The 27491-nt window shown below is 38.5% G+C and overlaps 2 protein-coding genes and 1 pseudogene across 2 annotated transcripts; all 3 read left to right on the top strand.

Annotated features, from left to right (window-relative positions):
* Positions 1-10265: 10265 nt before the first annotated feature.
* LOC130137894 (uncharacterized) lies at positions 10266-16750 on the top strand. Its single transcript, XM_056310409.1, has 6 exons — positions 10266-10280; positions 10667-10702; positions 14540-14594; positions 14715-14857; positions 15880-15997; positions 16051-16750. Exons 1-6 carry the CDS (start codon positions 10266-10268, stop codon positions 16485-16487), a joined length of 804 nt encoding a protein of 267 aa, XP_056166384.1. The 3' UTR covers positions 16488-16750.
* A 573-nt stretch (positions 16751-17323) lies between these two features.
* Positions 17324-18382, top strand: LOC130138031 (protein GLUTAMINE DUMPER 1-like; annotated as a pseudogene).
* On the top strand, positions 18132-27491 carry LOC130137893 (uncharacterized). The gene is made up of 5 exons (XM_056310408.1): positions 18132-18248; positions 18319-18413; positions 25418-25577; positions 25906-25995; positions 27117-27491. Exons 1-5 carry the CDS (start codon positions 18132-18134, stop codon positions 27489-27491), a joined length of 837 nt encoding a protein of 278 aa, XP_056166383.1.

The raw sequence follows: 27491 nt of genomic DNA, 5'->3' as shown, positions 1-27491 counted from the left end.
TTTTTAAAAAATGAAAAATTCTAAATCCCTAATATGAAACTCGTTAATCTTATCTAGCAATATAAAGACCTTTTGTCTTGTAATGACTCTGGCTCAATGAGGCAATGGCTCTACAACTGTTGACTAATGGCCGTTCAACGCATATAGGCTACTGACTAGTTTTTATGTTGCATCGCTGTCTGTTTTTGTCCATTCATAACAAGTTTAGTGAGTGTGCTCTCTTACTTACACACTTCCTAACATTCATTTTGTTGATTCAATGGCTTTGGCTCAAAGTGTCTTTGATGAGGTGTAATTTTAATTTATCCAAAATCATTTATTTCCGTTGTGTAATTCTTTGATGCATATTACAGTGCCGGCACGTGAAACTTGGCGGGACTGGTTCCATGGACCTACCCGCGAATCGGACCGGACTGGCGGTCCGGTCCCCAGGTGGTTCCCGGTTCCGATTTTTCGAAACCAGTCCTTAGCGGGCGGTTCCCGGTTCTAGGGTGGGAATTGCCCACCCGAACCATTCCACCCCTAATTCTAGGTGATTGATAATGCACAAGGATGAATGCTAATGTTGACGAATATGGCTTGAATGTGTTCATCAATGCTGGAAATATGCATGAGAATGTATGGGAGTGCATGTGTGCAAGTTTGATAATGCATTTTTTTTTTGGTCGAATGATGATGCAATTAGATAGCTGGAATTTTGAAGTCATTCTGACCTCTCGGTGTTCTCCAATTTTTTATAATTTTGGGGGTCAAAATTTGAAAAGACTTGGGAAACATCGCTACAAATTGAGATCAAGAGCTTTGCAACGGTATGAATTTTGTAAAAATTGGACCTCGTTTGATCCAAAAAAGTTCATCTGCAAAGTAGCGAAGGCGTTTTGCGTTAAATCTAGAAAACAATTTTCAAATTCCTCAGAACTTCTATTGCAAAAATAAAATAGTTAGAGGTCTATTGTGCAAAACTTAAAAAAAAAAACAGGTTGTTCCTTAGGGTGAAAAATGTAAACCTGAAAAGTTTGAGGTCATTCTAGCAAAGTTTAGGGGGTCAAAGTGCAATAAACCAAACAAAGTATGACTAGCCCATAAAACTGTTTGCAGTTGAGTCCGAAGGAAAAATTGGCTAATTTGACATAATTGAAGGGCTTATTTGCAAAAACTCAAAACATGAAAGTCGTATAGAGCACATAGAGATAACTATCTATCAAATTTGGTGGTATTTTGAAGTTATTTTATATTTTTCCCGTATATTTAAATTCTGCATCGGATTAGAGTCCGGGTGTCGAGTAGTTGGGTTTGTTGGTTAATTCTATACCAATTGAGCCCGAAATGGTCTAAATAAGAAATGAACTAGACATCCTAAGTTTTCCATAGCCCCTTGAATCACTTCATTTATACTCCATTCAGTGGCTCAATTGATTAAAACATAAGTGATTAGAATTGGTCCAAAAGTTGAACAAGTGATCCTTATGGCCACTAATTGATTGATTGCTTCCCATGGCTAATTGGCCTGATTGCATGTCTAATCAAGTCTTGCATGTGATTGTTAGATGTATGGTAGGCTCTATTGCATGATTCGATGGGTAGATTAGAATTGGGAGATTAGAATTTTAAGTAGGCGCTTGATGACTTAGCCACCATGTGATGAGTTTCACTGGGGTTATTGTTCATGTAGTGATAATTAATTAACCCTTAACTTGACAAGAGGTGGTTGGGATTAATTGAATGCATGGGCGATCTAATTCCCGAGCTCAACTTCGAATTACCTGATTATTTGTTCATTAGTGAGCTTCACTAATTGCTTGCTTTGCTTGAGTCGATGTTGCGAATGGGTGAAAGGATAAGAATCGATACTGTGAGTGGTAGCCGGAGGTGGGCCGTTGAAGAAGGCGGCCAAGACTCTCAATGGCGATCCAAGGTAGTCCATGGTGGTCCAAGGTGACACTTAGATTAGCTTAGCCTAGTTTAGATTAGTCCCAATTAGATTAGCTAGTTAATGAATTTAGGTCTCAATTAGCTTAGATTCTAACTAATAAAATCCAATTAGACTTAGAATCATTTTTCCAATAAACGACTAGCTTAGTTTAGAATAATTTCACTTTAATAAAATGGTTAAATTTAAAATGGGCTGCGCTGTTTTCACTCATACTATGGCTAAAACACTCACCATAATAGTGTTTTGACAATATTAGCCTTTGCGGGTACCACCTTTTTAAGCAGTTTGACGAAACTATTTTCCTTTTTCGTTTGGCTCATTATTTTCGTTTGTTTTCTTCTCTCTTTCTCATGGGTCCCATTTTCCTTCTTCATATTTACTTCTCTCCGTTCCCTCCTAACTCGATCATGGTTTTAGCTTTGTTGATATCTGATCTGAGACCTCTTGATGGAATCGGCAACACTCTCTCATTCAACTATAAAAGAACACAAAAACCCTTGAATTTCTCAATCGGCAAATCTCCAGAAAATCAGGCTCAAAATCACCTCCACGTCATCGGTTCCAAGAGCGTACGCTTGAGTGCTTCCATTGGTATTCTGATCGACCTCGATCTCATGCAGCTTTTGGACCTCGCCTCTCTCCTCGACCTCCCTCATCTTCATCGCTAATAATGTGTGCCTCTTCTTATCGCCTCCGTCCTCTCCCTCTCCACCCTCAGCCTCTCTAGCTTCTTTCTCATCGCGAGCAACTCCTCTGGGAATGACGCTCGGCGCGGGACGGTGGTTCTTCTTTTCCGACTCAAAGAGCATCGACAAGATCTTAATTCCAATCCTCTCAAAGCTTTGGCTTTGGTTTCGGTTTTGGCTGGTTGTCGACGGAAAGAGTAGTCGGAGAGTTCCTCAGCTGGTGAGGCTTCCGACCAAAGCTTGTCATCCTAGCCGGTCGAAGGTTGGAGTGCTTGCATCTTCATCTCTTAATTATGACCATGAACAGCACGATTGCCAGCATCATCATCGTTATCATCATTATTAATGTTATTAACCTCTTTGGTCTTGTCGAAATTGTCTTCCTTCTCATCCTTTGCAACTAAGCACTGACCATCGCCATTATTGTTGCCTTGAGAATCACCAAAAGAAGGGCTTCTGCTAGATATGCGTGGCGAGAAAAGTGTCTTATCACCAATCATTATCACCACCGTCTTCTCTTCATACACCTTCACGGCCTTATTGTGCCCTTTTCCATTGCTCGTCTTTGCTTCACCCTATTTTATTCATCTCTTTGGGTGTTGCTCGAATTGCCCAAGAGTTTCCAATAGGAACGGGCCAATATCAAGAGAGCAAAGCCTATGAGCCCCAGCATCAATGCCAGGCCTTCAAACAAGTACAACACAGGAGAGTGCCACGGTGACCACTGTGAAATGTTAATTGTAAAAACGAGTTTTTTTTTTTTGGTCAAAAAGTAAAATGTTTCATTAATTAACTAACGAAAGGATAACATAAGTTATGGGTTTCTGAACATAAAAGATGCCGTACAGATAATGGCAGTTTTACAAGCCAATCTTGCGGTAGGGCTTTCTTGCGATGTGTTTTGGCTAAGAAATCTGTCACTTGATTTGATTCGCGTGGGTTGTAGACAAGCTCTACAGCTTTTAACCGAGACAGCTTTTGTTTGCTTTCTTCAAGGATGGCCTGAATCTCCCGCGGGCCCGGAGTCTTGCCCATTACGATGTCCACCAAAGATAAGCTGTCAGAGCTCACCACCATGTGCAGATCAACAAAGGAGTTGATAGAATGAAAAATAGAGAGTTTTGCTTATCAAATTGTTTGAGGTACGCATTTTTCTATAACGTTTATCCGTTGAAACAACTTGCCAGGTCACTCAAATGAATTCATTTAGCTCATTTGTTATCGTTTAGCAAGTCATCTTCCAGGCATAGATTCTGAATTTATATATGGGCTCGATCGTTTTGGTCGAAGGAGCTGGTAGGGATTTACCATATTCGGAAATTCCAAAGAAGCCGTCCAAAGAATTCTGGTAACCATTGAGATTGCGCGCAATTGCCACCCCAATCATGAGAGAAAGGAAACAAAAATGAACATCACTAATTACAAAAACAAAAGGGTGTAAAATAGAAAATCGATAGCTTTATTATTTGAATTGCTCAAGATAGCTTCTTCATGTAAATTTTATATACCCTACAATAACCTCCTGGACCTCCGATGCTAATCATGTAGCCACTTCGATTTTTTCCGAAGTGGTGATGGTTCATCAAACCATAAACATTGGATCTATCCACCCACTCCGTGGTCTTATCTGAAGGAGGTAGGAATTTGCCATCCGATCGAACCCAATGGAGTCCTCGAAAGACGCTGGCATGCTCGTAAACACCATCTGGCATGTGACCACTTCCCATCAGTGGACAGAATCCATTGCTATCAGCTATGCCAATTCCTCCCCAAGCTATGTGTAGTGAGCCATTGCGCAAATATGGGAATAGTTCCTTTGGCCAGTAGCCTACTTTGCGATCGCTCACAATCAACCACCAATTCCCAGTATTTCTATCCTGATTAGAAATAAATTTTGATTATAAGTGTAATAATGTAAAAAATGCAGAAATTATTAACACTAGTTTATTTCAATAAACGTTGTAATATCACACCATGATTGGTATTACTGACAATGATAATCATTTAACATGGATGCAATGATTGATTGTGATTGTATGCTTATATGGATAACTTTCAATAGGGTAGAATGATAGCCAAAGTTGACAACTTTGAGGACAAAACTATTAGGCATGGCAATCATTCTGTGCCCAGGAAAAGATTCTGCTCAAAAATGATTCTTTTTTATTCCGTGCCCGAGAACAATTTCTAAGCATTTGAAGGCGTTTGATAACTACCCAAAATTTCTATTCTTAAAAAAGAAAAAGAACGGAAACGCGTTTGGTAATTGCACAAAATTTCTTTTTATTAATAATATTTAAATAATAATTTGAATTTTTTAATATTTCTTTCTCTTTTTTTCTTTTTTTTTTCTTTTTTTCCTTCCCTTCCTTTGTCATGGCCGGTCGCTAGCATAGGCCAGGGCCGGCGAGGGCGTCGCGGCCCTCGCCACCGTCTTTGTCGGTCGCGACAGCGAGGCCAACCTCGCCGTCGCCAACTAGGTCCCTCGCCTGGGTGGCGACGGCAAGGTCAGCCTCGCCTAGGTTGGGCGAGGCTGACCTTGCCATCGCTAGATCTGGGCAAAGTTGAGCCTCGCCCAGCCATGGCGAGGCCGACCTCGCCCTTGCCACCCAGGCGACGGTGAGGTCAGCCTCGCCATGGCTGGGCGAGGACTCGCCGTCGCGACAGCGAGCCACATTCACCCAACCGGCGAGGGCCACGACACCCTCGCCCAGGCGACAAGGGTCGCGACGCCCTCACCGACCCTAGCATCTGGCCAGTGGCGGCGGCCAACTGGAGGCAGGCGGCAGCAAGTGGCGGCAGGCCGGGAGGAAGAAGAACAACAAACCAAGAAAAAAAAAAGAAAACCAAGAAAAATCAGAAATGGAAAAATTGTTCCAGAATCAAGAAGCTACTTTTTTTTGCTTCTTGATTCTATTCCAAAACTAATTCTGGGAACAATTTTTTGCAATATTGTGCCCTGGCACAGAAAATTTAACAAACGGATTTCTGTTCCCAAACTAATTTTGGGAACAAAAGAACATAAATTTTCACTATTTGGCAAGTTGTCAAACGGGCCCTTAGTCTCTAAAATATTTCAGCAAACATCATTATCTTAAGAACTTTGAAAAGATCAAAATACCTGTTCAATATGGATTGCAAGCTCATATTGAGCTCCACCATAAGTAGAAGTAGGTTATGCTGGATAACCAGGGCTAATTTCCCTGTGCACCTGGATAAAATCCGGACATGGTACATTGTAGCATCCATTGCGGTAGCCATCACCTTATGAGGACCATGCTTTGGCGAATAAGACTCAAATTATCTCCAACTTCTTGTTTGGATACCCGGAAATCGGTGAAAAAATGGTTCTATCAAGAATTGACAATTTTCTTCACAGCTCACCTGTCCAATATGTGAACATCCTAGTACGAGCATCGCCAAATAACTGTGGAGAAACCTTGGAAAACAAGAGATTTTTCTTTCATATCATTTTACAATTTATTGAACTTCTTGTGTAAAAAAAACTATGACATTGACTTTCTTAAGAAATCACTTACCATCCAACCAGCAACAATCATGCTGATATGCTCTGGGGGACCAGTTTCAATCCACACATTATGGGCACTGAGTTGGTCATGAGCAACATTAAGTTTGTAAACCGTCGTACCCCCACCTCCTCCATATTTAATATTTTCTATCATGTTGTCCGTTAGAGAAACCACCTGCAAATGATAATTTATAACTTAGACTACTAAAAAGTGAAAGAAAACTAAACAATCTCTTATTCACCCATGCCTACCGGTCATACTTTAAAAGATGTATTGATTTTCTTTTTGCACATAAATGATGGAAAGAACATATTTTGAGATTTTCATAAGTGAATATTTCACATGTGGTCTCATGAAATTCATATGCACATGACCTCATTAATAGATTTGAAAAAAAAATCATTGATGATATTTTATGTGTGTAAATATGCAAGTGAGCATGAGAGAGAGGGATAGTACATGTTGATTTGAAGAAACAACACTTTGTCTCATAGCCACGACGGATGGTATCTTGGGCAAGGATCTTGCCCTCATCAAATCTTCTCTTGTTACTCGACGAATGGGTATTGTTCCAATGGGGCAAGATTCTCTCAACCCAAATCTTATCGATTTTGCATTCGAAGAAGTTCTGCGCAAGCTAGTGACATTTATATTCGGCTCTATCTACAAGGAGAAAAAACTGATTATAGAAGTATCAAGTAGACCATTTCACCCAAATTATCCGATATTGGTCCACATATTTATCGGTTGATTTAGGAGAAAAAGGCAAATTTTTACCTGAACTTTATGATTCTTCAGTAGAGGATGATTGAGTGCCGGTTGTTTGTTTATATCAACACAGTCAATTGTGTCTCCTTCTTTAGTCTCGATAAAATCAAACACAGTTAGTCATTCATCAAGCAGAAATCGTATTTCAAAGATTAACAGGATAAATTGCAATATCTCCATGAAATTTATATGAGACTATCACAAAAAAGGCTTTGAAGGAAAATTACCGAAAAGGTCTTGATGGATGGCTTTTTCATTGTTCTGACCTGTCTTTCCAAGTCTAACTCATCCTCTCCAGAAACATATGCTATCTCACACAGAGAAAGACTGAAGAATAGGAGCAGCAACGGCACAAGTTCCACATTCAGTTTCATGGTGACAAAAAGAAGCGTAAAGTGGCTCTCTAACGGATAGCTGCACTTGTTTATATATTGCGAAAATTTCACCCTTTTTTGTCGATAATATACCACTAAGTGTGTTATCAAAAGTTTGAGCAATGCAATTAGATTCGAAAGATGGTAAAAGATAATTGATTTTGATTCCAAACATGGTAAAAGATAAATGTAGGAGAGACTGAATAAGCCCTTCAATTATGTCAAATTGGATTTTATTAGTTAGAATCTAAGCTAATTGAGACCTAAATTCATTAACTAGCTAATCTAATTGGGACTAATCTAAACTAGGCTAAGCTAATCTAAGTGTCACCTTGGACCACCATGGACTACCTCGGACTGCCATTGAGTCTTGGCAGCCTTCTTCGACGGCCCGCTACCACTCACAGTATCGATTCTTATCCATTCACCCATTCGCAACATACACTCAAGCAAAGCAAGCAATTAGTGAAGCTCACTAATTGACAAATAATTAGGTAATTCGAAGTTGAGCTCAGGAATTAGATCGCCCATGCATTCAATTAATCCCAACCACCTCTAGTCAAGTTAAGGGTTAATTAATTATCACTACATGAACAATAACCCCAGTGAAACTCATCACATGGTGGCTAAGTCATCAAGCGCCTAATTAAAATTCTAATCTCCCAATTCTAATCTACCTATCGAATCATGCAATAGAGCCTACCATATATCTAACAATCACATGCAAGACTTGATTAGACATGCAATCAGGCCAATTAGCCATGGGAAGCAATCAATCAATTAGTGGCCATAAGGATCACTTGTTCAACTTTTGGACCAATTCTAATCACTTATGTTTTAATCAATTGAGCCACTAAATGGTGTCTAAATGAAGTGATTCAAGGGGCTATGGAAAACTTAGGATGTCTAGTTCATTTCTTATTTAGACCATTTCGGGCTCAATTGGTATAGAATTAACCAACAAACCCAACTGCTCGAGACCTGGACCCTGATCCGATGCAGAATTTAAATATACGGGAAAAATATAAAATAAATTCAAAATACCACCAAATTTGATAGATAGTTATCTCTATGTGTTCTATACAACTTTCATGCTTTGAGTTTTTGCAAATAAGCCCTTCAATTATGTCAAATTAGCCAATTTTTCCTTCGGACTCAACTGCAAACAGTTTTATGGGCCAGTCATACTTTGTTTGGTTTATTGCACTTTTGACCCCCTAAACTTTGCTAGAATGACCTCAAACTTTTCAGGTTTACATTTTTGACCCTAAGGAACAACCTTTTTTTTTTTTTTGAAGTTTTGCACAAAAGACCTCTAACTATTTTTTTTTTTGCAATAGAAGTTATGAGGAATTTGAAAATTGTTTTCTAGATTTAACGCAAAACGCCTTCGCTACTTTGCAGATTAACTTTTTTGGATCAAACGAGGTCCAATTTTTACAAAATTCATACCGTTGCAAAGCTCTTGATCTCAATTTCTAGCGATGTTTCCCAAGTCTTTTCAAATTTTGACCCCAAAAATTATTAAAAATTGGAGAACACCGAGAGGTCAGAATGACTTCAAAATTCCAGCTATCTAATTGCATCATCATTCGACCAAAAAAAAAACTGCATTATCAAACTTGCACACATGCACTCCCATACATTCTCATGCATATTTCCAGCATTGATGAACACATTCAAGCCATATTCGTCAACATTAACATTCATTCTTGTTCATTATCAATCACCTAGAATTAGGGGTGGCATGGTTCGGGTGGGCAGCTCCTACCCTAGAACCGGGAACCGCCCGCTAAGGACTAGTTTTGAAAAATCGGAACTGGGAACCACTCGGGGACCGGACCGCCAGTCCGGTCCGATTCGCGGGTGGGTCCATGGAACTAGTCCCACCAAGTTTCACGCGTCGGCACTGTAATATGCAACAAAGGATTACACAACGGAAATAAATGATTCTGGATTAATTAAAATGACACCTCATCTACTACACTTTCAGCCAAAGCCAATGAATCGACAAAATGAATGTTAGGAAGTGTGCAAGTAAGAGAGCACACTCACCAAACTTGTTATGAATGGACAAAAACAGACAGTGATCCAATATAAAAACCAGTCAGTAGCCTATATGCATTGAACGGCCATTAGTCAACAGTTGTAGAGCCCTTGCCTCATCGAGCCAGAGTCATTACAAGACAAAAGGTCTTTATATTGTCAGATAAGATTAGCGAGTTTCACATTAGGGATTTAGAATTTTTCATTTTAAAAAATATATCACCAGTCCGGTCTAAGTGGATGGGTGGGCGGTTTCGCACTTGGAACTGGGAACCAGACAAGTTCCCTTAGGAATCACCAGTTCTAGATCGGTCCGGTCCGGTTCCAGGCGGTCTGGGCGGTTCCTGGTTCCTTTGCACATCCCTACCTAAAACATTCGTCTAAACATGCACAAACATTATCGGATTAACATAAAACTATATCAAATTAACATGTATTCAACAAATTATCAACCTAGGAGTAATCAACATTGAAACATGCTTGATTATTACACTAGATGTTTCGGCCGGGTACATGCAAGTAGAACATCAACATGCAAAACAAAGAATTAACTAGCACTTGATCCAATTCTAGGAATGAGCATTCTAAACGTGCAAACTCTAGTTAAAACGATATGTAATTGACAAAAATAACATGAAAGAATGCCTATACATGTTCAGCTAAGATAAGAATCAAGTCCTAAAACCTCGTTCAAATGAAATTTCACTTTGATTTCACTAGATTGTACTAGTTCTAAAGCTAAATTTCAATTCGATTTCAAATTTTTTTTATCACATCTCACATTGATTATAGGTCGAGGTCAAACTTCGATTTTTAAACCATCATTCAATGACCACATTCTCGGATGATCACAAAGAATAATCAATCAATAAAAAGGATCCTACTTTGATAGAATGGATGCTGACGAGAAAATGAAAATGATAGGCCAATGGAGGGGATTTCGGTGAGGATCCGGAGTAGTGCTGACCATGAGCATACCAAGGACTTGCTGGGGAAATCGTTCGCGCAGCTAGACTAGCGGAGGAAGACCGGCGGCTCGTCGAAACTTGTAGGAAACCGGCCGGTGAGGGAGACATTTCCCTGCAAGAGAGAGAAACCCTTAATGATTAATCAAGCTCCCTATTGGCTGCAAATTATTCACATGGATTGATGATGTGTCATAATGGATGGCTAAGATAAATTGATCAATAAACGGCTGAGATTTGAGCTTCAAAGGATAGGTGACATGGCAAGGGCATTTTGGCAATATTTCTAAATGGCATTTTTGTAATTTCTTCAGTGTGAGCAGAGAGAGGGTTGGCTGGTTAGGCTGGTCGCATGGCTGGGTAGTTCGATGTAGAGGGTCGATCTCACTCGGGTTGGCTCGTGGTTCTCCAATTGCTCAATTTCGCCTTGATTTTTCTAATTGGAAATGTTATTTTCACTATGTGGGCTCGACCAAGAGTTGGTCCAATGGGCTGGGTTCAATTCGATCCAATCAGGTCGGCTCGGTCCAAACCATGTTGGCACAATTCGATCGAATCAACTCGTGGTATTCCAATTACCAAAGTTCCCCTCAAATTGTTTTATGGATTAGGCTATCATGCACAATTGATGTTCAATTGATCAAATTGGGCTCCAACCCAGCATGGGTCAAACTAAATTGGATAAATCGGTCGACTCATCCTGAATTTACAGATCTTTCTTTTTTTGGTCGAAAGCCTGAATTCATAGATCGTTGTCCACTATTTTGGTTAAATTACGCTAGATTGCTGTGATTTTGTCAAAATTGACATTAGAATTGAGTTAATTGGACTTAATCGGATTCAAATTGGGTAATTGACATTACTCATAAAGAACTTATCGAGACCCTTGATTAGCACTCAAAAATTGGCCGGCCCGTCTTAAGCTTGATTTTTTAAAAAGTTGGCTTAAAAATAAAATGCATTTTGACCCCAGGATCAAATGTCGTGAAGAAACAAATCGTAAAAAATGACTTGAAACCAATGAATTTTGAATTTTGTCGATCAAAAAGTCAAAATTCTCGATTTGGCTGTAAAGTCGATTCTTGATTGATTTTTGTCAAATTAACGAATTAGAAGTTCAATTAATAATAAAAGGAAGTGATTTGATGATTTTAGATATTTTCAAATTTTTTGAAAAATGTTGATTGATGGTTTACTTCAGTGGTTGACCAAAAGCCAACTCTAAAGACTTCTTTGCATTATTCGTAAAATCAATGTCTTGGTTTACCTAGAAAGCAATGCAATCTGAAATAAATTCAAAAAACACTAAAAAAACTCTTTTTACTAAGAAACAGGTCATGTCACGATTAAAAACCCTAATCTTGAGTTTTTACCGTTAATGACTTGTCAGCCAAAGTCATTTGTCAATAATCACATATGACTTTTCTTCTACTATCGTCTTTCAATTTCAGTTTCTCTATTTTTTTTTGTCTAATTTCATTTGTATTTTAAATTTGTAACATTTATTACGTAACACTTTAGTCTTGGACAATAGATAGACGTCAAACTAATTATGCATGGGTGAAAGTGGAAGGAGTTTGCAAACAAATGGCTAGAATGTACTCGTTTTAAAATGACGAAAATGCATTATTTTATGGAAAAGCTTTAGCATCTCGATGCTCTAATTTCCGGTAATACCTCAACTGCATTTCTCTTTAATGAATAAATTTGAAGATTTGAAGTTTATTTGTATATTCATTCGTCGAGAAAAGCGTTGGCTTTGGCAATAATTATGCATGATATCACCATGCAAGAATGAGACAAGTGGCAATCATGCATTTTTTTGAGGATAGTGGCAAGCATGCATTATTCAAAGACAATTTTTCAGTCTCTCAAATCTTTTGCCCAGTTTGGAGTGAAAACATTTGTCTTTTCCCATCTTTCAAATGTTAGTTTCTTGAACACACGCTATGTATGTGCCCATTTGCCAATATGTAATAAAACAAACTCAAAGAACTTTTCTCAAGTAGTTCCATCAAAAGCGTATGGTGACATTATAATGGCATAACATTAACAAAAGGGACAAAATTGTAATTCAAACGACAACTGAATCTCCAAAATACATGATTCCTTAAATTTTCAACACTTTCCAAACTTACTCTAATATTTTTATTTGTCTTTTTAAGTTAAATAATTTGTTATTTCAAAGGAATTTCAATTCACTTTTCGAAATAGATCAAATCTGTAAAAAAAATTTCTATAAATACTTGAAATTTGCAATCATTTGGATTAAAGAGAAGATTTTCAGTATATATCGTCGGCCAACCCAGTTGCTCCAAGAAGTTTCTTTTGGATCCATCCCTACCTTGAAGTGCCTTGTGTCATATATAACTTTTCTTTGCTTTCTTCTTTCAATTTTAGTTTCTCTATTTTTTCCTTTTAATTTCATATGCATTTTGAATTCGTACCATATATTACATAACACTTTAGTCTTAGACAACAGATTGGCCTCAAAACTGGTTATGCATGTGGTGAAAGTGGAAGATGTTTACAGACAAATGGCTAACATGTACTCTTTGTAAAATGGCAACCATGCATTGTTTTACGGAAAAGCTTTAGCATCCCGAGGCTCTAATTTCTAGTCATACTTGAACTGCCTTCTCTGTAATGAATAAATTTGTCTTTTTGAAGTTTATATGTACATTTGGTCGTCAAGAATAACGTAGGCTATGGCAATAATTATGCATGATATGACCATGAAAGAATGAGACAAGTGGCAAACATGCATTTTTTTTAGGATAGCATTGTTCAAAGACAATTTTCAGTCTCTCCTACATTTATCTTTTACCATGTTTGGAATCAAAATCAATTATCTTTTACCATCTTTCGAATCTAATTGCATTGCTCAAACTTTTGATAACACACTTAGTGGTATATTATCGACAAAAAAGGGTGAAATTTTCGCAATATATAAACAAGTGCAGCTATCCGTTAGAGGGCCACTTTACGCTTCTTTTTGTCACCATGAAACTGAATGTGGAACTTGTGCCGTTGCTGCTCCTATTCTTCAGTCTTTCTCTGTGTGAGATAGCATATGTTTCTGGAGAGGATGAGTTAGACTTGGAAAGACAGGTCAGAACAATGAAAAAGCCATCCATCAAGACCTTTTCGGTAATTTTCCTTCAAAGCCTTTTTTGTGATAGTCTCATAGAAATTTCATGGAGACATTGCAATTTATCCTGTTAATCTTTGAAATATGATTGCTGCTCGACGAATGACTAACTGTGTTTGATTTTATCAAGACTAAAGAAGGAGACACAATTGACTGTGTTGATATAAACAAACAACCGGCACTCAATCATCCTCTACTGAAGAATCATAAAGTTCAGGTAAAAATTTGCCATTTTCTCCTAAATCAACCGATAAATATGTGGACCAATATCGGATAATTTGGGTGAAATGGTCTACTTGATACTTCTATAATCAGTTTTTTCTCCTTGTAGATAGAGCCGAATATAAATGTCACTAGCTCGCGCAGAACTTCTTCGAATGCAAAATCGATAAGATTTGGGTTGAGAGAATCTTGCCCCATTGGAACAATACCCATTCGTCGAGTAACAAGAGAAGATTTGATGAGGGCAAGATCCTTGCCCAAGATACCATCCGTCGTGGCTATGAGACAAAGTGTTGTTTCTTCAAATCAACATGTACTATCCCTCTCTCTCATGCTCACTTGCATATTTACACACATAAAATATCATCAATGATTTTTTTTTTCAAATCTATTAATGAGGTCATGTGCATATGAATTTCATGAGACCACATGTGAAATATTCACTTATGAAAATCTCAAAATATGTTCTTTCCATCATTTATGTGCAAAAAGAAAATCAATACATCTTTTAAAGTATGACCGGTAGGCATAGGTGAATAAGAGATTATTTAGTTTTCTTTTACTTTTTAGTAGTCTAAGTTATAAATTATCATTTGCAGGTGGTTTCTCTAACGGACAACATGATAGAAAATATTAAATATGGAGGAGGTGGAGGTACGACGGTTTACAAACTTAATGTTGCTCATGACCAACTCAGTGCCCATAATGTGTGGATTGAAACTGGTCCCCCAGAGCATATCAGCATGATTGTAGCTGGTTGGATGGTAAGTGATTTCTTACGAAAGTCATTGTCATAGTATTTTTTACACAAGAAGTTCAATAAATTGTAAAATGATATGAGAGAAACATCTCTTGTTTTCCAAGGTTTCTCCACAGTTATTTGGCGATGCTCGTACTAGGTTGTTCACATATTGGACAGGTGAGCTGTGAAGAAAATTGTCAATTTTTAATTGAACCATTTTTTCACCGTTTTTCTGGTATCCAAACAAGATGTTGGAGATAATTTGAGTCTTATTTGCCAAAGCATTGTCCTCATAAGGTGATGGCTACCGCAATGGATGCTACAATGTACTATGTCCGGGTTTTATCCAGGTGCATAGGGAAATTACCCCTGGTTATCTAGCAGAACCAACTTCTACTTATGGTGGAGTTCAATATGAGCTTGTAATCCATATTGAACAGGTATGTTTGATATTTTCAAAGTTCTTAAGATAATGATGTTTGCTGAAATATTCTAGAGACTAAGGGCCCGTTTGACAACTTGTCAAATAGTAAAAATTTCTGTTCTTTTGTTCCCAGAATCAGTTTGGGAATAGAAATCCGTTTGTTAAATTTTTTGTGCCCGGGCACAATTTTTCAAAAATTGTTCCCAGAATCAGTTTTGGAATAGAATCAAAAAGCAAAAAAAAGTAGCTTCTTGATTCTGGAATAATTTTTCCATTTCTGATTCTTCTTGGTTTTCTTCTTTTTTCTTGGTTTGTTGTTCTTCTTCCTCCCGGCTTGCCGCCACTTGCTGCCGCCTGCCTCCAGTTGGCCGCCGCCATTGGCCACAGGCTAGGGCTGGTGAGGGCGTCGCGGCCCTTGCTGCCTGGGCGAGGGTATCGTGGCCCTTGCCGGTTGGGTGAGCGCGGCTCGCGGTCGCGATGGCGAGGCCTCGTCCAGCCATGGCGAGGTTGACCTCACCATCGCTTGGGTGGCGACGGCAAGGTCGGCCTTGCCATGGCTAAGCGAGGCTCAACCTTACCCAGATCTAGCGATGGCAAGGTCAGCTTAGCTTCGCCCAGCCAAGGCGAGGTCGACCTCACCGTCGCCACCTAGGCGAGGGACCTAGGTGGCGACGGCGAGGTTGGCCTTGCCGTTGCGACCGGCAAAGTCGGCGGCGAGGGCCGCGATGCCCTCGCCGGTCCTGGCCTATGCCGGCGACCTGCCATGGCTAAGGAAGGGAACGAAAAAAAGAAAAAAAAAAAGGAAAAAAAGAGAAAGAAATATTAAAAAATTCAAATTATTATTAAAATATTATTAATAAAAAGAAATTTTATGTAGTTACCAAATGCATTTCTGTTCTTTTTCTATTCTAAAAATAGAAGTTTTGGGTAGTTACCAAACGCCTTCAAATGCTTAGAAATTATTCCTGGGCACGGAATAAAAAAGAATCATTTTTTAGTAGAATCTATTCCCTGACACAGAATGATTGTCATGTGCAGCCTAATAGTTTTGTCCTCAAAGTTGCCAACTTTGGCTATCATTCTACCCTACTGAAAGTTATCCATATAAGCATACAATCACAATCTATCATTGCATCCATGTTAAGTGATTATCATTGTCAGTAATACCAATCGTGGTGTGATATCACAACGTTTATTGAAATAAACTAGTGTTGATAATTTCTGCATTTTTTACATTATTACACTTATTATCAAAATTTATTTCTAATCAGGATAGAAATACTGGGAATTGGTGGTTGATTGTGAGCGATCGCAAAGTAGGCTACTGGCCAAAGGAACTATTCCCGTATTTGCGCAATGGCTCACTACACACAGCTTGGGGAGGAATTGGCATAGCTGGAAGCGATGGATTCTGTCCACCAATGGGAAGTGGTCACATGCCAGATGGTGTTTACGAGCATGCCACCGTCTTTCGAAGACTCCATTGGGTTCGATCGGACGGCAAATTCCTACCTCCTTCAAATAAGACCACGGAGTGGGTGGATAGATCCAATGTTTATGGTTTGATGAACCATCACCACGTCAGAAAATATCGAAGTGGCTACATGATTAGCATCGGAGGTCCAGGAGGTTATTGTAGGGTATAGAAAATTTACATGAAGAAGCTATCTTGAACAATTCAAATAATAAAGCTATCAATTTTCTATTTTACACCCTTTTGTTTTTGTAATTAGTGATGTTCATTTTTGTTTCCTTTCTCTCGTGATTGGGTTGGCAATTGCGCGCAACCTCAATGGTTACCAGAATTCTTTGGACGGCTTCTTTGGAATTTCCGAATATGGTAAATCCCTACCAGCTCCTTCGACCAAAACGATCGAGCCCATATATAAATTCAGAATCTATGCCTGGAAGATGACTTGCTAAATGATAACAAATGAGCTAAATGAATTCATTTGAGTGACCTCGCAAGTTGTTTCAACGGATAAACGTTATAGAAAAGAATATAACAAACAAGCTATTATTATGGTGGTGCAGAATTGAAACACTCAAGTAATTGAAAGCATCTATCCGAGTGTGGGAAAGGAAAAACCTGATACAAGTCGGGCAAAGATTATTAAAACATCTCCAACCAAAAGCCGATAACGAGTCAGGCAAAGAATAGACATGAATTTGTTATTAAGCCTTGGGACCTAAACCCCCATAAGCTTGAGATTAAGGATTAGAACCTATCTAAAGGGATTTTAAATGGGCCATGCTTTTTCCACTTCCATTATGACTAAAACACTCTCTATAACAGTATTGTGACAATATTAACCTTTATGGATTAACTTTTATGGGTCTCACTTTTTTAAGGCATCTTTTTTTTTGTACGTGGTGTTATGTTTGTTTTCTTCTCTCTTTTCTCGCGGGTCCCACTTTCCTTCTTCTCGTTTACTTCTCTCTGCACACGTATGTCCCTCTTTGCTCCCCCTTTCCATTTATCGCTTCAACACCGACAATGGCATCACAACGATCACCGTGGCACTCTCCTGTGTTGTACTTGTTTGAAGGCCTGGCATTGATGTTGGGGCTCATAGGCTTTGCTCTCTTGATATTGGCCTATTCTTATTGGAAACTCTCCAGCAATTCGTGCAACACCCAAAGAGATGAAGAAAACAGGGTGAAGCAAAGACGAGCAATAAAAAAGGGCACAATAAGGCTGTGAAGGTGTATGAAGAGAAGACAGTGGTGATAATGATTGGCGATAAGACACTTTTCTCGCCATGCCTATCTAGCAAAAGCCCTTCTTTTGGTGATTCTCAAGGCAACAATAATGGCGATGGTCAGAGCTTAGTTTCAAAGGATGAGAAGGAAGACAATTTCGACAAGACCAAAGAGGTTAATAACATTAACAATGATGATAACGATGATGATGTTGGCAATCATGCTGTTCATGGTCATAATTAAGAGATGAAAATGCAAGCACTCCAACCTTCGACCGGCTAGGATGACAAGCTTTGGTCGGAAGCCTCACCAACCGAGGAACTCTCCGACTACTCTTCCCGTCAACAACCAGCCAAAACCGAAACCAAAGCCAAAGCTTGAGAGGATTGGAATTGAGATCTTGTCGATGCTCTTTGAGTCGGAAAAGAAGAAACGCCATCCTGTGCCGCCGCGACTCCTCTGGCGAAGGTGGAGCAGCTAGATGCGTCGTTCGCAGAGGAGTTGCTCGTGAAGAGGAAGAAGCTAGAGAGGCTGAGGGTGGAGAGGGAGAGGACGGAGGCGATAAGAAGAGGCACACATTCTTAGCGATGAAGATGAGGGAGGTCGAGGAGAGAGGCGAGGTCCAAAAGCTGCTTGAGATCGAGGTCGATCGGAATACCAATGGAAGCACTCAAGCTTACGCTCTTGGAACCGATGACATGGAGGTGATTTTGAGCCTGATTTTCTGGAGATTTGCTGATTGAGAAATTCAAGGGTTTTTGTGTTCTTTTTTAGTTGAATGAGAGAGTGTTGCCGATTCCATCAAGTGGTCTCAGATCAGATACCAACAAAGCTAAAACCATGATCGAGTTAGGAGGGAACGAAGAGAAGTAAATACGAAGAAGGAAAATGGGACCCATGAGAAAGAGAGAAGAAAACAAACGAAAATAATGAGCCAAACGAAAAAGGAAAATAGTTTCGTCAAACTGCTTAAAAAGGTGGTACCCGCAAAGGCTAATATTGTCAAAACACTATTATGGTGAGTGTTTTAGCCATAGTAGGAGTGGAAACAGCACAGCCCATTTTAAATTTAACCATTTTATTAAAGTGAAATTAGTCTAAACTAAGCTAGTCGTTTATTGGAAAAATGATTCTAAGTCTAATTGGATTTTATTAGTTAGAATCTAAGCTAATTGAGACCTAAATTCATTAACTAGCTAATCTAATTGGGACTAATCTAAACTAGGCTAAGCTAATCTAAGTGTCACCTTGGACCACCATGGACTACCTCGGACTGCCATTGAGTCTTGGCAGCCTTCTTCGGCGGCCCGCTACCACTCACAGTATCGATTCTTATCCATTCACCCATTCGCAACATACACTCAAGCAAAGCAAGCAATTAGTGAAGCTCACTAATTGACAAATAATTAGGTAATTCGAAGTTGAGCTCAGGAATTAGATCGCCCATGCATTCAATTAATCCCAACCACCTCTAGTCAAGTTAAGGGTTAATTAATTATCACTACATGAACAATAACCCCAGTGAAACTCATCACATGGTGGCTAAATCATCAAGCGCCTAATTAAAATTCTAATCTCCCAATTCTAATCTACCTATCGAATCATGCAATAGAGCCTACCATATATCTAACAATCACATGCAAGACTTGATTAGACATGCAATCAGGCCAATTAGCCATGGGAAGCAATCAATCAATTAGTGGCCATAAGGATCACTTGTTCAACTTTTGGACCAATTCTAATCACTTATGTTTTAATCAATTGAGCCACTAAATGGTGTCTAAATGAAGTGATTCAAGGGGCTATGGAAAACTTAGGATGTCTAGTTCATTTCTTATTTAGACCATTTCGGGCTCAATTGGTATAGAATTAACCAACAAACCCAACTGCTCGAGACCTGGACCCTGATCCGATGCAGAATTTAAATATACGGGAAAAATATAAAATAAATTCAAAATACCACCAAATTTGATAGATAGTTATCTCTATGTGTTCTATACAACTTTCATGCTTTGAGTTTTTGCAAATAAGCCCTTCAATTATGTCAAATTAGCCAATTTTTCCTTCGGACTCAACTGCAAACAGTTTTATGGGCCAGTCATACTTTGTTTGGTTTATTGCACTTTTGACCCCTTAAACTTTGCTAGAATGACCTCAAACTTTTCAGGTTTACATTTTTGACCCTAAGGAACAACCTTTTTTTTTTTTTTGAAGTTTTGCACAAAAGACCTCTAACTATTTTATTTTTGCAATAGAAGTTCTGAGGAATTTGAAAATTGTTTTCTAGATTTAACGCAAAACGCCTTCGCTACTTTGCGGATGATCTTTTTTGGATCAAACGAGGTCCAATTTTTACAAAATTCATACCGTTGCAAAGCTCTTGATCTCAACTTCTAGCGAAGTTTCGCAAGTCTTTTCAAATTTTGACCCCAAAAATTATTAAAAATTGGAGAACACCGAGAGGTCAGAATGACTTCAAAATTCCAGCTACCTAATTGCATCATCATTCGACCAAAAAAAAAACTGCATTATCAAACTTGCACACATGCACTCCCATACATTCTCATGCATATTTCCAGCATTAATGAACACATTCCAGCCATATTGACGGACATTCCAGCCATATTCGTCAACATTAACATTCATCCTTGTTCATTATCAATCACCTAGAATTAGGGGTGGCATGGTTCGGGTGGGCGGTTCCCACTCTAGAACCGGGAACCGCCCGCTAAGGACTGGTTTCGAAAAATCGGAACCGGGAACCACCCGGGGACCGGACCGCCAGTCCGATTTGATTCGCGGGTGGGTCCATGGAACCAGTCCCACCAAGTTTCACGTGTCGGCACTGTAATATGCAACAAAGAATTACACAACGGAAATAAATGATTCTGGATTAATTAAAATTACACCTCATCAAAGACACTTTCAGCCAAAGCCAATGAATCAACAAAATGAATGTTAGGAAGTGTGTAAGTAAGAGAGCATACTCACTGAACTTGTTATGAATGGACAAAAACAGACAGTGATCCAACATAAAAACTAGTTAGTAGCCTATATGCGTTGAACGGCCGTTAGTCAACAGTTGTAGAGCCATGGCCTCATCGAGCCAGAGTCATTACATGACAAAAGGTCTTTATATTGCCAGATAAGATTAGTGAGTTTCACATTAGCGATTTAGAATATTTCATTTTTAAAAAAAATTAAAAATTAAATAAATATAATATATATTACGAGTCCGGTCTAAGTGGATGGGTGGGCGGTTCCGCACTTGGAACTGGGAACCGGACAGTTTCCCTTGGGAACCACCAATTCTGGGTCAGTTCGGTTCGGTTCCAGGCGGTCTGAGCGGTTCCTGGTTCCTTTGCACATCCCTACCTAAAACATTCGTCTAAGCATGCACAAACATTATCGGATTAACATAAAACTATCTCAAATCGACATGTATTCAACAAATTATCAACCTAGGAGTAATCAACATTGAAACATGCTTGATTATTACACTAGATGTTTCGGCCGAGTACATGCAAGTAGAACATCAACATACAAAACAAAGAATTAACTATCACTTGATCCAATTCTAGGAATGAATCATCCTAAACGTGCAAACTCTAGTTAAAACGATATGTAATTGATAAAAATAACATGAAAGAATGCCTATACATGTTCGGCTAAGATGAGAATCAAGTCCTAAAACCTCGTTAAAATGAAATTTCACTTTGATTTTACTAGATTGTACTAGTTCTAAAGCTAAATTTCAGTTCGATTTCAAAAAATTCTATCACATCTCACATTGATTATAGATCGAGGTCAAACTTCGATTTTTAAACCATCATTCAATGACCACATTCTCGGACGATCACAAAGAATGATCAATCAATAAAAAGGATCCTACTTTGATAGAATGGATGCTGACGAGAAAATGAAAATGATAGGCCAATTGAGGGGCTTTCGGTGAGGATCTGGAGTAGTGCCGACCATGAGCATACCAAGGACTTGCCGGGGAATTTGGTCGCACGGCTAGACTAGCGGAGGAAGACCGGCGGCTCGCCGAAACTTGCAGGAAACCGGTCGGTGAGCGAGACATTTCCCTGCGAGAGAGAGAAACCCTTAATGATTAATCAAGCTCCCTATTGGCTGCAAATTATTCACATGGATTGATGATGTGTCATAATGGATGGCTAAGATAAATTGATCAATAAACGGTTGAGATTTGAACTTCAAAGGATATGTGACATGGCAAGGGCATTTTGGCAATATTTCTAAATGGCATTTTTGTAATTTATTCAGTGTGAGTAGAGAGAGGGTTGGCCGGTTAGGCTGGTCGCATGGCTGGGTAGTTCGATGTGGACGGTCGATCTCACCCGGGTTGGCTCGTGGTTCTCCAATTGCTCAATTTCGCTTTAATTTTTCTAATTGGAATTGTTATTTTCACTATGTGGGCTCGACCAAGAGTTGGTCCAATGGGTTGGGTTCAATTCGATCCAATTAGGTCGCTCGGTCCAAACCATGTTGGCACAATTCGATCGAATCAACTCGTGGTATTCCAATTACCTAAGTTCCCCTCAAATTGTTTTATGGATTAGGCTATCATGCACAATTGATGTTCAATTGATCAAATTGGGCTCCAACCCAACATGGGTCAAACTAAATTGGATAAATTGGGTCGACCCATCCTGAATTTACAGATCTTTCTTTTTTTGGTCGAAAGCCTAAATTCATAGATCGTTGTCCACTATTTTGGTCAAATTAAGCTAGATTGCTATGATTTTGTCAAAATTGACATTGGAATTGAGTTAATTGGACTTAATCGGATTCAAATTGGGTAATTGACATTACTCATAAAGAACTTATCGGGACTCTTGATTAGCAGTCGAAAATTGGCTAGCCCGTCTTAAGCTTGATTTTTTAAAAAATTGGCTTAAAAATAAAGTGCATTTTGACCCCAGGATCAAATGTCGTGAAGTAACAAATCGTAAAAAATGACTTGAAATCAATGAATTTTGAATTTTGTCGATCAAAAGTCAAAAGTCTCAATTTGGCTGTAAAGTCGATTCTTGATTGATTTTTGTCAAATTAACGAATTAGAAGTTCAATTAATAATAAAAGGAAGTGATTTGATAATTTTAGATTTTTTCAAATTTTTGAAAAATGTTGATTGATGGTTTTGCTTCAGTGGTTGACCAAAAGTCAACTCTAACGACTTCTTTGCATTATTCGTAAAATCAATGTCTTGGTTTACGTAGAAAGCAATGCAATCTGAAATAAATTCAAAAAACACTAAAACAACTCTTTTTACTAAGAAACAGGTCATGTCACGATTAAAAATCCTAATCTTGAGTTTTTACCGTTAATGACTTGTCAGCCAAAATCATTTGTCAATAATCACATGACTTTTCTTCTACTATCTTCTTTCAATTTCAGTTTCTCTATTTTTTTTTGTCTAATTTCATTTGTATTTTAAATTTGTAACATTTATTAGGTAACACTTTAGTCTTGGACAATAGATAGACGTCAAACTAATTATGCATGGGTGAAAGTGGAAGGAGTTTGCAAACAAATGGCTAGCATGTGCCCGTTTTAAAATGACGAAAATGCATTATTTTATGCAAAAGCTTTACCATCTCGATGCTCTAATTTCCGGTAATACCTCAATTGCATTTCTCTTTAATATGAATAAATTTGTCAATTTGAAGTTTATTTGTATATTCATTCGTCGAGAAAAGCATTGGCTTTGGCAATAATTATGCATGATATCACCATGCAAGAATGAGACAAGTGGCAATCATCCATTTTTTTAAGGATAGTGGCAAGCATGCATTATTCAAAGACAATTTTTCAGTCTCTCAAATCTTTTGCCCAGTTTGGAGTGAAAACATTTGTCTTTTCCCATCTTTCAAATGTTAGATTCTTGAACACACGCTGTGTATGTGCCCATTTGCTAATATATAATAAAACAAACTCAAAGAACTTTTCTCAAGTAGTTCCATCAAAAGCGTATGGTGACATTATAATGGCATAACATTAACAAAAGGGACAAAATTGTAATTCAAACGAAAACTGAATCTCCAACATTCATGATTCCCTAAATTTTCAACACTTTCCAAACTTAATCTAATATTTTTATTTTTCTTTTTAAGTTAAATAATTTGTTATTTCAAAGGAATTTCAATTCACTTTTTGAAATAGATGAAATCTTTAAAAACATTTTCTTTGTCGGGCAACCCAGCTGCTCCAAGAAGTTTCTTTTGGATCCATCCCTACCTTGAAGTGCCTTGTGTCATATATAACTTTTCTTTGCTTTCTTCTTTCAATTTTAGTTTCTCTATTTTTTTCCTTTAATTTCATATGCATTTTGAATTTGTACCATATATTACATAACACTTTAGTCTTAGACAATAGATTGGCCTCAAAACTAGTTATGCATGTGGTGAAGGTGGAAGATGTTTACAGACAAATGGCTAACATGTATACTTTTTAAAATGGCAACCATGCATTGTTTTACGGAAAAGCTTTAGCATCCCGAGGCTCCAATTTCTAGTCATACCTGAACTGCCTTCTCTTTAATGAATAAATTTGTCTTTTTGAAGTTTATATGTACATTTGGTCGTCAAGAATAACGTAGGCTATGGCAATAATTATGCATGATATGACCATGAAAGAATGAGACAAGTGGCAAACATGCATTTTTTTAGGATAGCATTATTCAAAGACAATTTTCAGTCTCTCCTACATTTATCTTTTACCATCTTTCGAACCTAATTGCATTGCTCAAACTTTTGATAACACACTCAGTGGTATATTATCGACAAAAAAAGGGTGAAACTTTCGCAATATATAAACAAGTGTAGCTATCCGTTAGAGGGCCACTTTACGCTTCTTTTTGTCACCATGAAACTGTATGTGGAACTTGTGCCGTTGCTGCTCCTATTCTTCAGTCTTTCTCTGTGTGAGATAGCAGATGTTTCTGAAGAGGATGAGTTAGACTTGGAAAGACAGGTCAGAACTATGAAAAAGCCATCCATCAAGACCTTTTCGGTAATTTTCCTTCAAAGCCTTTTTTGCGATAGTCTCGTATAAATTTCATGGAGATATTGCAATTTATCCTGTTAATCTTTGAAATACGATTGCTGCTCGACGAATGACTAACTGTGTTTGATTTTATCAAGACTAAAGAAGGAGACACAATTGACTGTGTTGATATAAACAAACAACCGGCACTCAATCATCCTCTACTGAAGAATCATAAAGTTCAGGTAAAAATTTGCCATTTTCTCCTAAATCAACCAATAAATATGTGGACCAATATCGGATAATTTGGGTGAAATGGTCTACTTTTTTTTTTTACTAAATTGATACTTCTATAATCAGTTTTTTCTCCTTGTAGACAGAGCTGAATATAAATGTCACTAGCTTGCGCAGAACTTCTTCGAAAGCAAAATCGGTAAGATTTGGGTTGAGAGAATCTTGCCCCATTGGAACAATACCCATTCGTCGAGTAACAAGAGAAGATTTGATGAGGGCAAGATCCTTGCCCAAGATACCATCCGTCATGGCTATGAGACAAAGTATTGTTTCTTCAAATCAACATGTACTATTCCTCTCTCTCATGCTCACTTGCATATTTACTCACATAAAATATCATCAATGATTTTTTTTTCAAATCTATTAATGAGGTCATGTGCATATGAATTTCATGAGACCACATGTGAAATATTCACTTATGAAAATCTCAAAATATGTTCTTTCCATCATTTATGTGCAAAAAGAAAATCAATACATTTTTTAAAGTATGACCGGTAGGCATAGGTGAATAAGAGATTATTTAGTTTTCTTTCACTTTTTAGTAGTCTAAGTTATAAATTATCATTTGCAGGTCTCTAACGGACAACATGATAGAAAATATTAAATATGGAGGAGGTGGAGGTACGACGGTTTACAAACTTAATGTTACTCATGACCAACTCAGTGCCCATAATGTGTGGATTGAAACTGGTCCCCCAGAGCATATCAGCATGATTGTAGTTGGTTGGATGGTAAGTGTTTTCTTAAGAAAGTCAATGTCATATTTTTTTTTACACAAGAAGTTCAATAAACTGTAGAATGATATGAGAGAAAAATCTCTTTTTTTCCAAGGTTTCTCCACGGTTATTTGGGGATGCTCGTACTAGGATGTTCACATATTGGACAGGTGAGCTGTGAAGATAATTGTCAATTCTTAATTGAACCATTTTTTCACTGATTTTCGGGTATCCAAACAAGAAGTTGGAGATAATTTGAATCTTATTCGCCAAAGCATTGTCCTCATAAGGAGATGGCTACCGCAATGGATGCTACAATGTACTATGTCTGGGTTTTATCCAGGTGCACAGGGAAATTACCCCTGGTTATCCAGCAGAACCTACTTCTACTTATGGTGGAGCTCAATATGAGCTTCTAATCCATATCGAACAGGTATGTTTGATCTTTTCAAAGTTCTTAAGATAATGATGTTTGCTGAAATATTTTAGAGACTAAGGGCCCGTTTGACAATTTGTCAAATAGTAAAAATTTCTGTTCTTTTGTTCCCAAAATCAGTTTGGGAACATAAATCCGTATGTTATTTTTTTTGTGCACGGGCACAATTTTGTAGAAAATTGTTTCAAGAATTAGTTTTGGAACAGAATCAAGAAGCAAAAAAAAGTAGCTTTTTGATTCTGGAACAATTTTTTCATTTCTGATTCTTCTTGATTTTCTTCTTTTTTCTTGGTTTGTTGTTCTTCTTCCTCCCGGCCTGCCGCCACTTGCTACCGCCTGCCTCCAGCCGGCCGCCGCCACTGGCCACAGGCTAGGGCCGGCGAGGGCGTCGCGGCCCTTGCCGCTTGAGTGAGCGCGGCTCGCGGCCGCGACGGCGAGGCCTCGCCCAGCCATGGCGAGGCCGACCTCACCGTCTAGGCGAGGCTCGACCTCGCCGTCGCCACCCAGGCGAGGGACCTAGGTGGCGATGGCGAGGTTGGCCTCACCGTTGCGACCAACAAGGTCGGTGGCGAGGGCCGCGACGCCCTCGCCGGCCTTGGCCTATGCCGGCAACCTGCCATGACCAAGGAAGGGAAGGAAAAAAAGAAAAAAAAAGGAAAAAAAGGAAAAAAATATTAAAAAATTCAAATTATTATTAAAATATTATTAATAAAAATAAATTTTGTGTAGTTACTAATTGCATTTCTATTCTTTTTCTATTCTAAGAATAAAAATTTTGGGTAGTTACCAAACGCCTTCAAATGCTTAGAAATTGTTCCCGGACACGAAATAAAAAAAAAATCATTTCTAAGCAGAATCTGTTCCCGAGCACAGAATGGTTGCCATGCGCAGCCTAATAGTTTTGTCCTCAAAATTGTCAACTTTGGCTATCATTCTACCCTACTGAAAGTTATCCATATAAGCATACAATCAATCATTGCATCCATGTTAAATGATTATCATTGTCAGTAATACCAATCATGGTGTGATATCACAACGTTTATTGAAATAAACTAGTTTTAATAATTTCTGCATTTTTTACATTATTACACTTATTATCAAAATTTATTTCTAATCAGGATAGAAATATTGGGAATTGGTGGTTGATTGTGAGCGATCACAAAGTGGGCTACTGGCCAAAGGAACTATTCCCGTATTTGCGCAATGGCTCACTACACATAGCTTGGGGAGGAATTGGCATAGCTGGAAGCAATGGATTCTGTCCACCGATGGGAAGTGGTCACATGCCAGATGGTGTTTACGAGCATGCCACTGTCTTTCGAGCACTCCATTGGGTTCGATCGGATGGCAAATTCCTACCTCCTTCAGATAAGACCACGGAGTGGGTGGATAGATCCAATGTTTATGGTTTGATGAACCATCACCACTTCGGAAAATATCGAAGTGGCTACATGATTAGCATCGGAGGTCCAGGAGGTTACTGTAGGGTATAG

Source organism: Syzygium oleosum, unplaced genomic scaffold (assembly GCF_021117445.2).
Source record: "Syzygium oleosum isolate NSW1041296 unplaced genomic scaffold, Sole_v2.1 Sole_v2.04, whole genome shotgun sequence".
In the NCBI taxonomy this organism is placed as follows: domain Eukaryota; kingdom Viridiplantae; phylum Streptophyta; class Magnoliopsida; order Myrtales; family Myrtaceae; genus Syzygium; species Syzygium oleosum.
The sequence above is the reverse complement of the archived record's forward strand: the minus strand, read 5'-3'. Positions and strand labels throughout refer to the sequence as shown.

Coding starts and splice junctions, on each gene's coding strand:
- LOC130137894 (XM_056310409.1), top strand. Junction 10,703..14,539: donor GATCTCACTCGGGTTGGCTC/GTGGTTCTCCAA, acceptor TTGTTTTCCAAG/GTTTCTCCACAGTTATTTGG. Junction 14,858..15,879: donor TTGTAATCCATATTGAACAG/GTATGTTTGATA, acceptor TGTCATGTGCAG/CCTAATAGTTTTGTCCTCAA.
- LOC130137893 (XM_056310408.1), top strand. CDS start 18,132: ATGAAGATGAGGGAGGTCGAGGAGAGAGGCGAGGTCCAAAAGCTGCTT. Junction 18,249..18,318: donor TTGGAACCGATGACATGGAG/GTGATTTTGAGC, acceptor GTTCTTTTTTAG/TTGAATGAGAGAGTGTTGCC. Junction 25,578..25,905: donor TGATTGTAGTTGGTTGGATG/GTAAGTGTTTTC, acceptor GGTTTTATCCAG/GTGCACAGGGAAATTACCCC.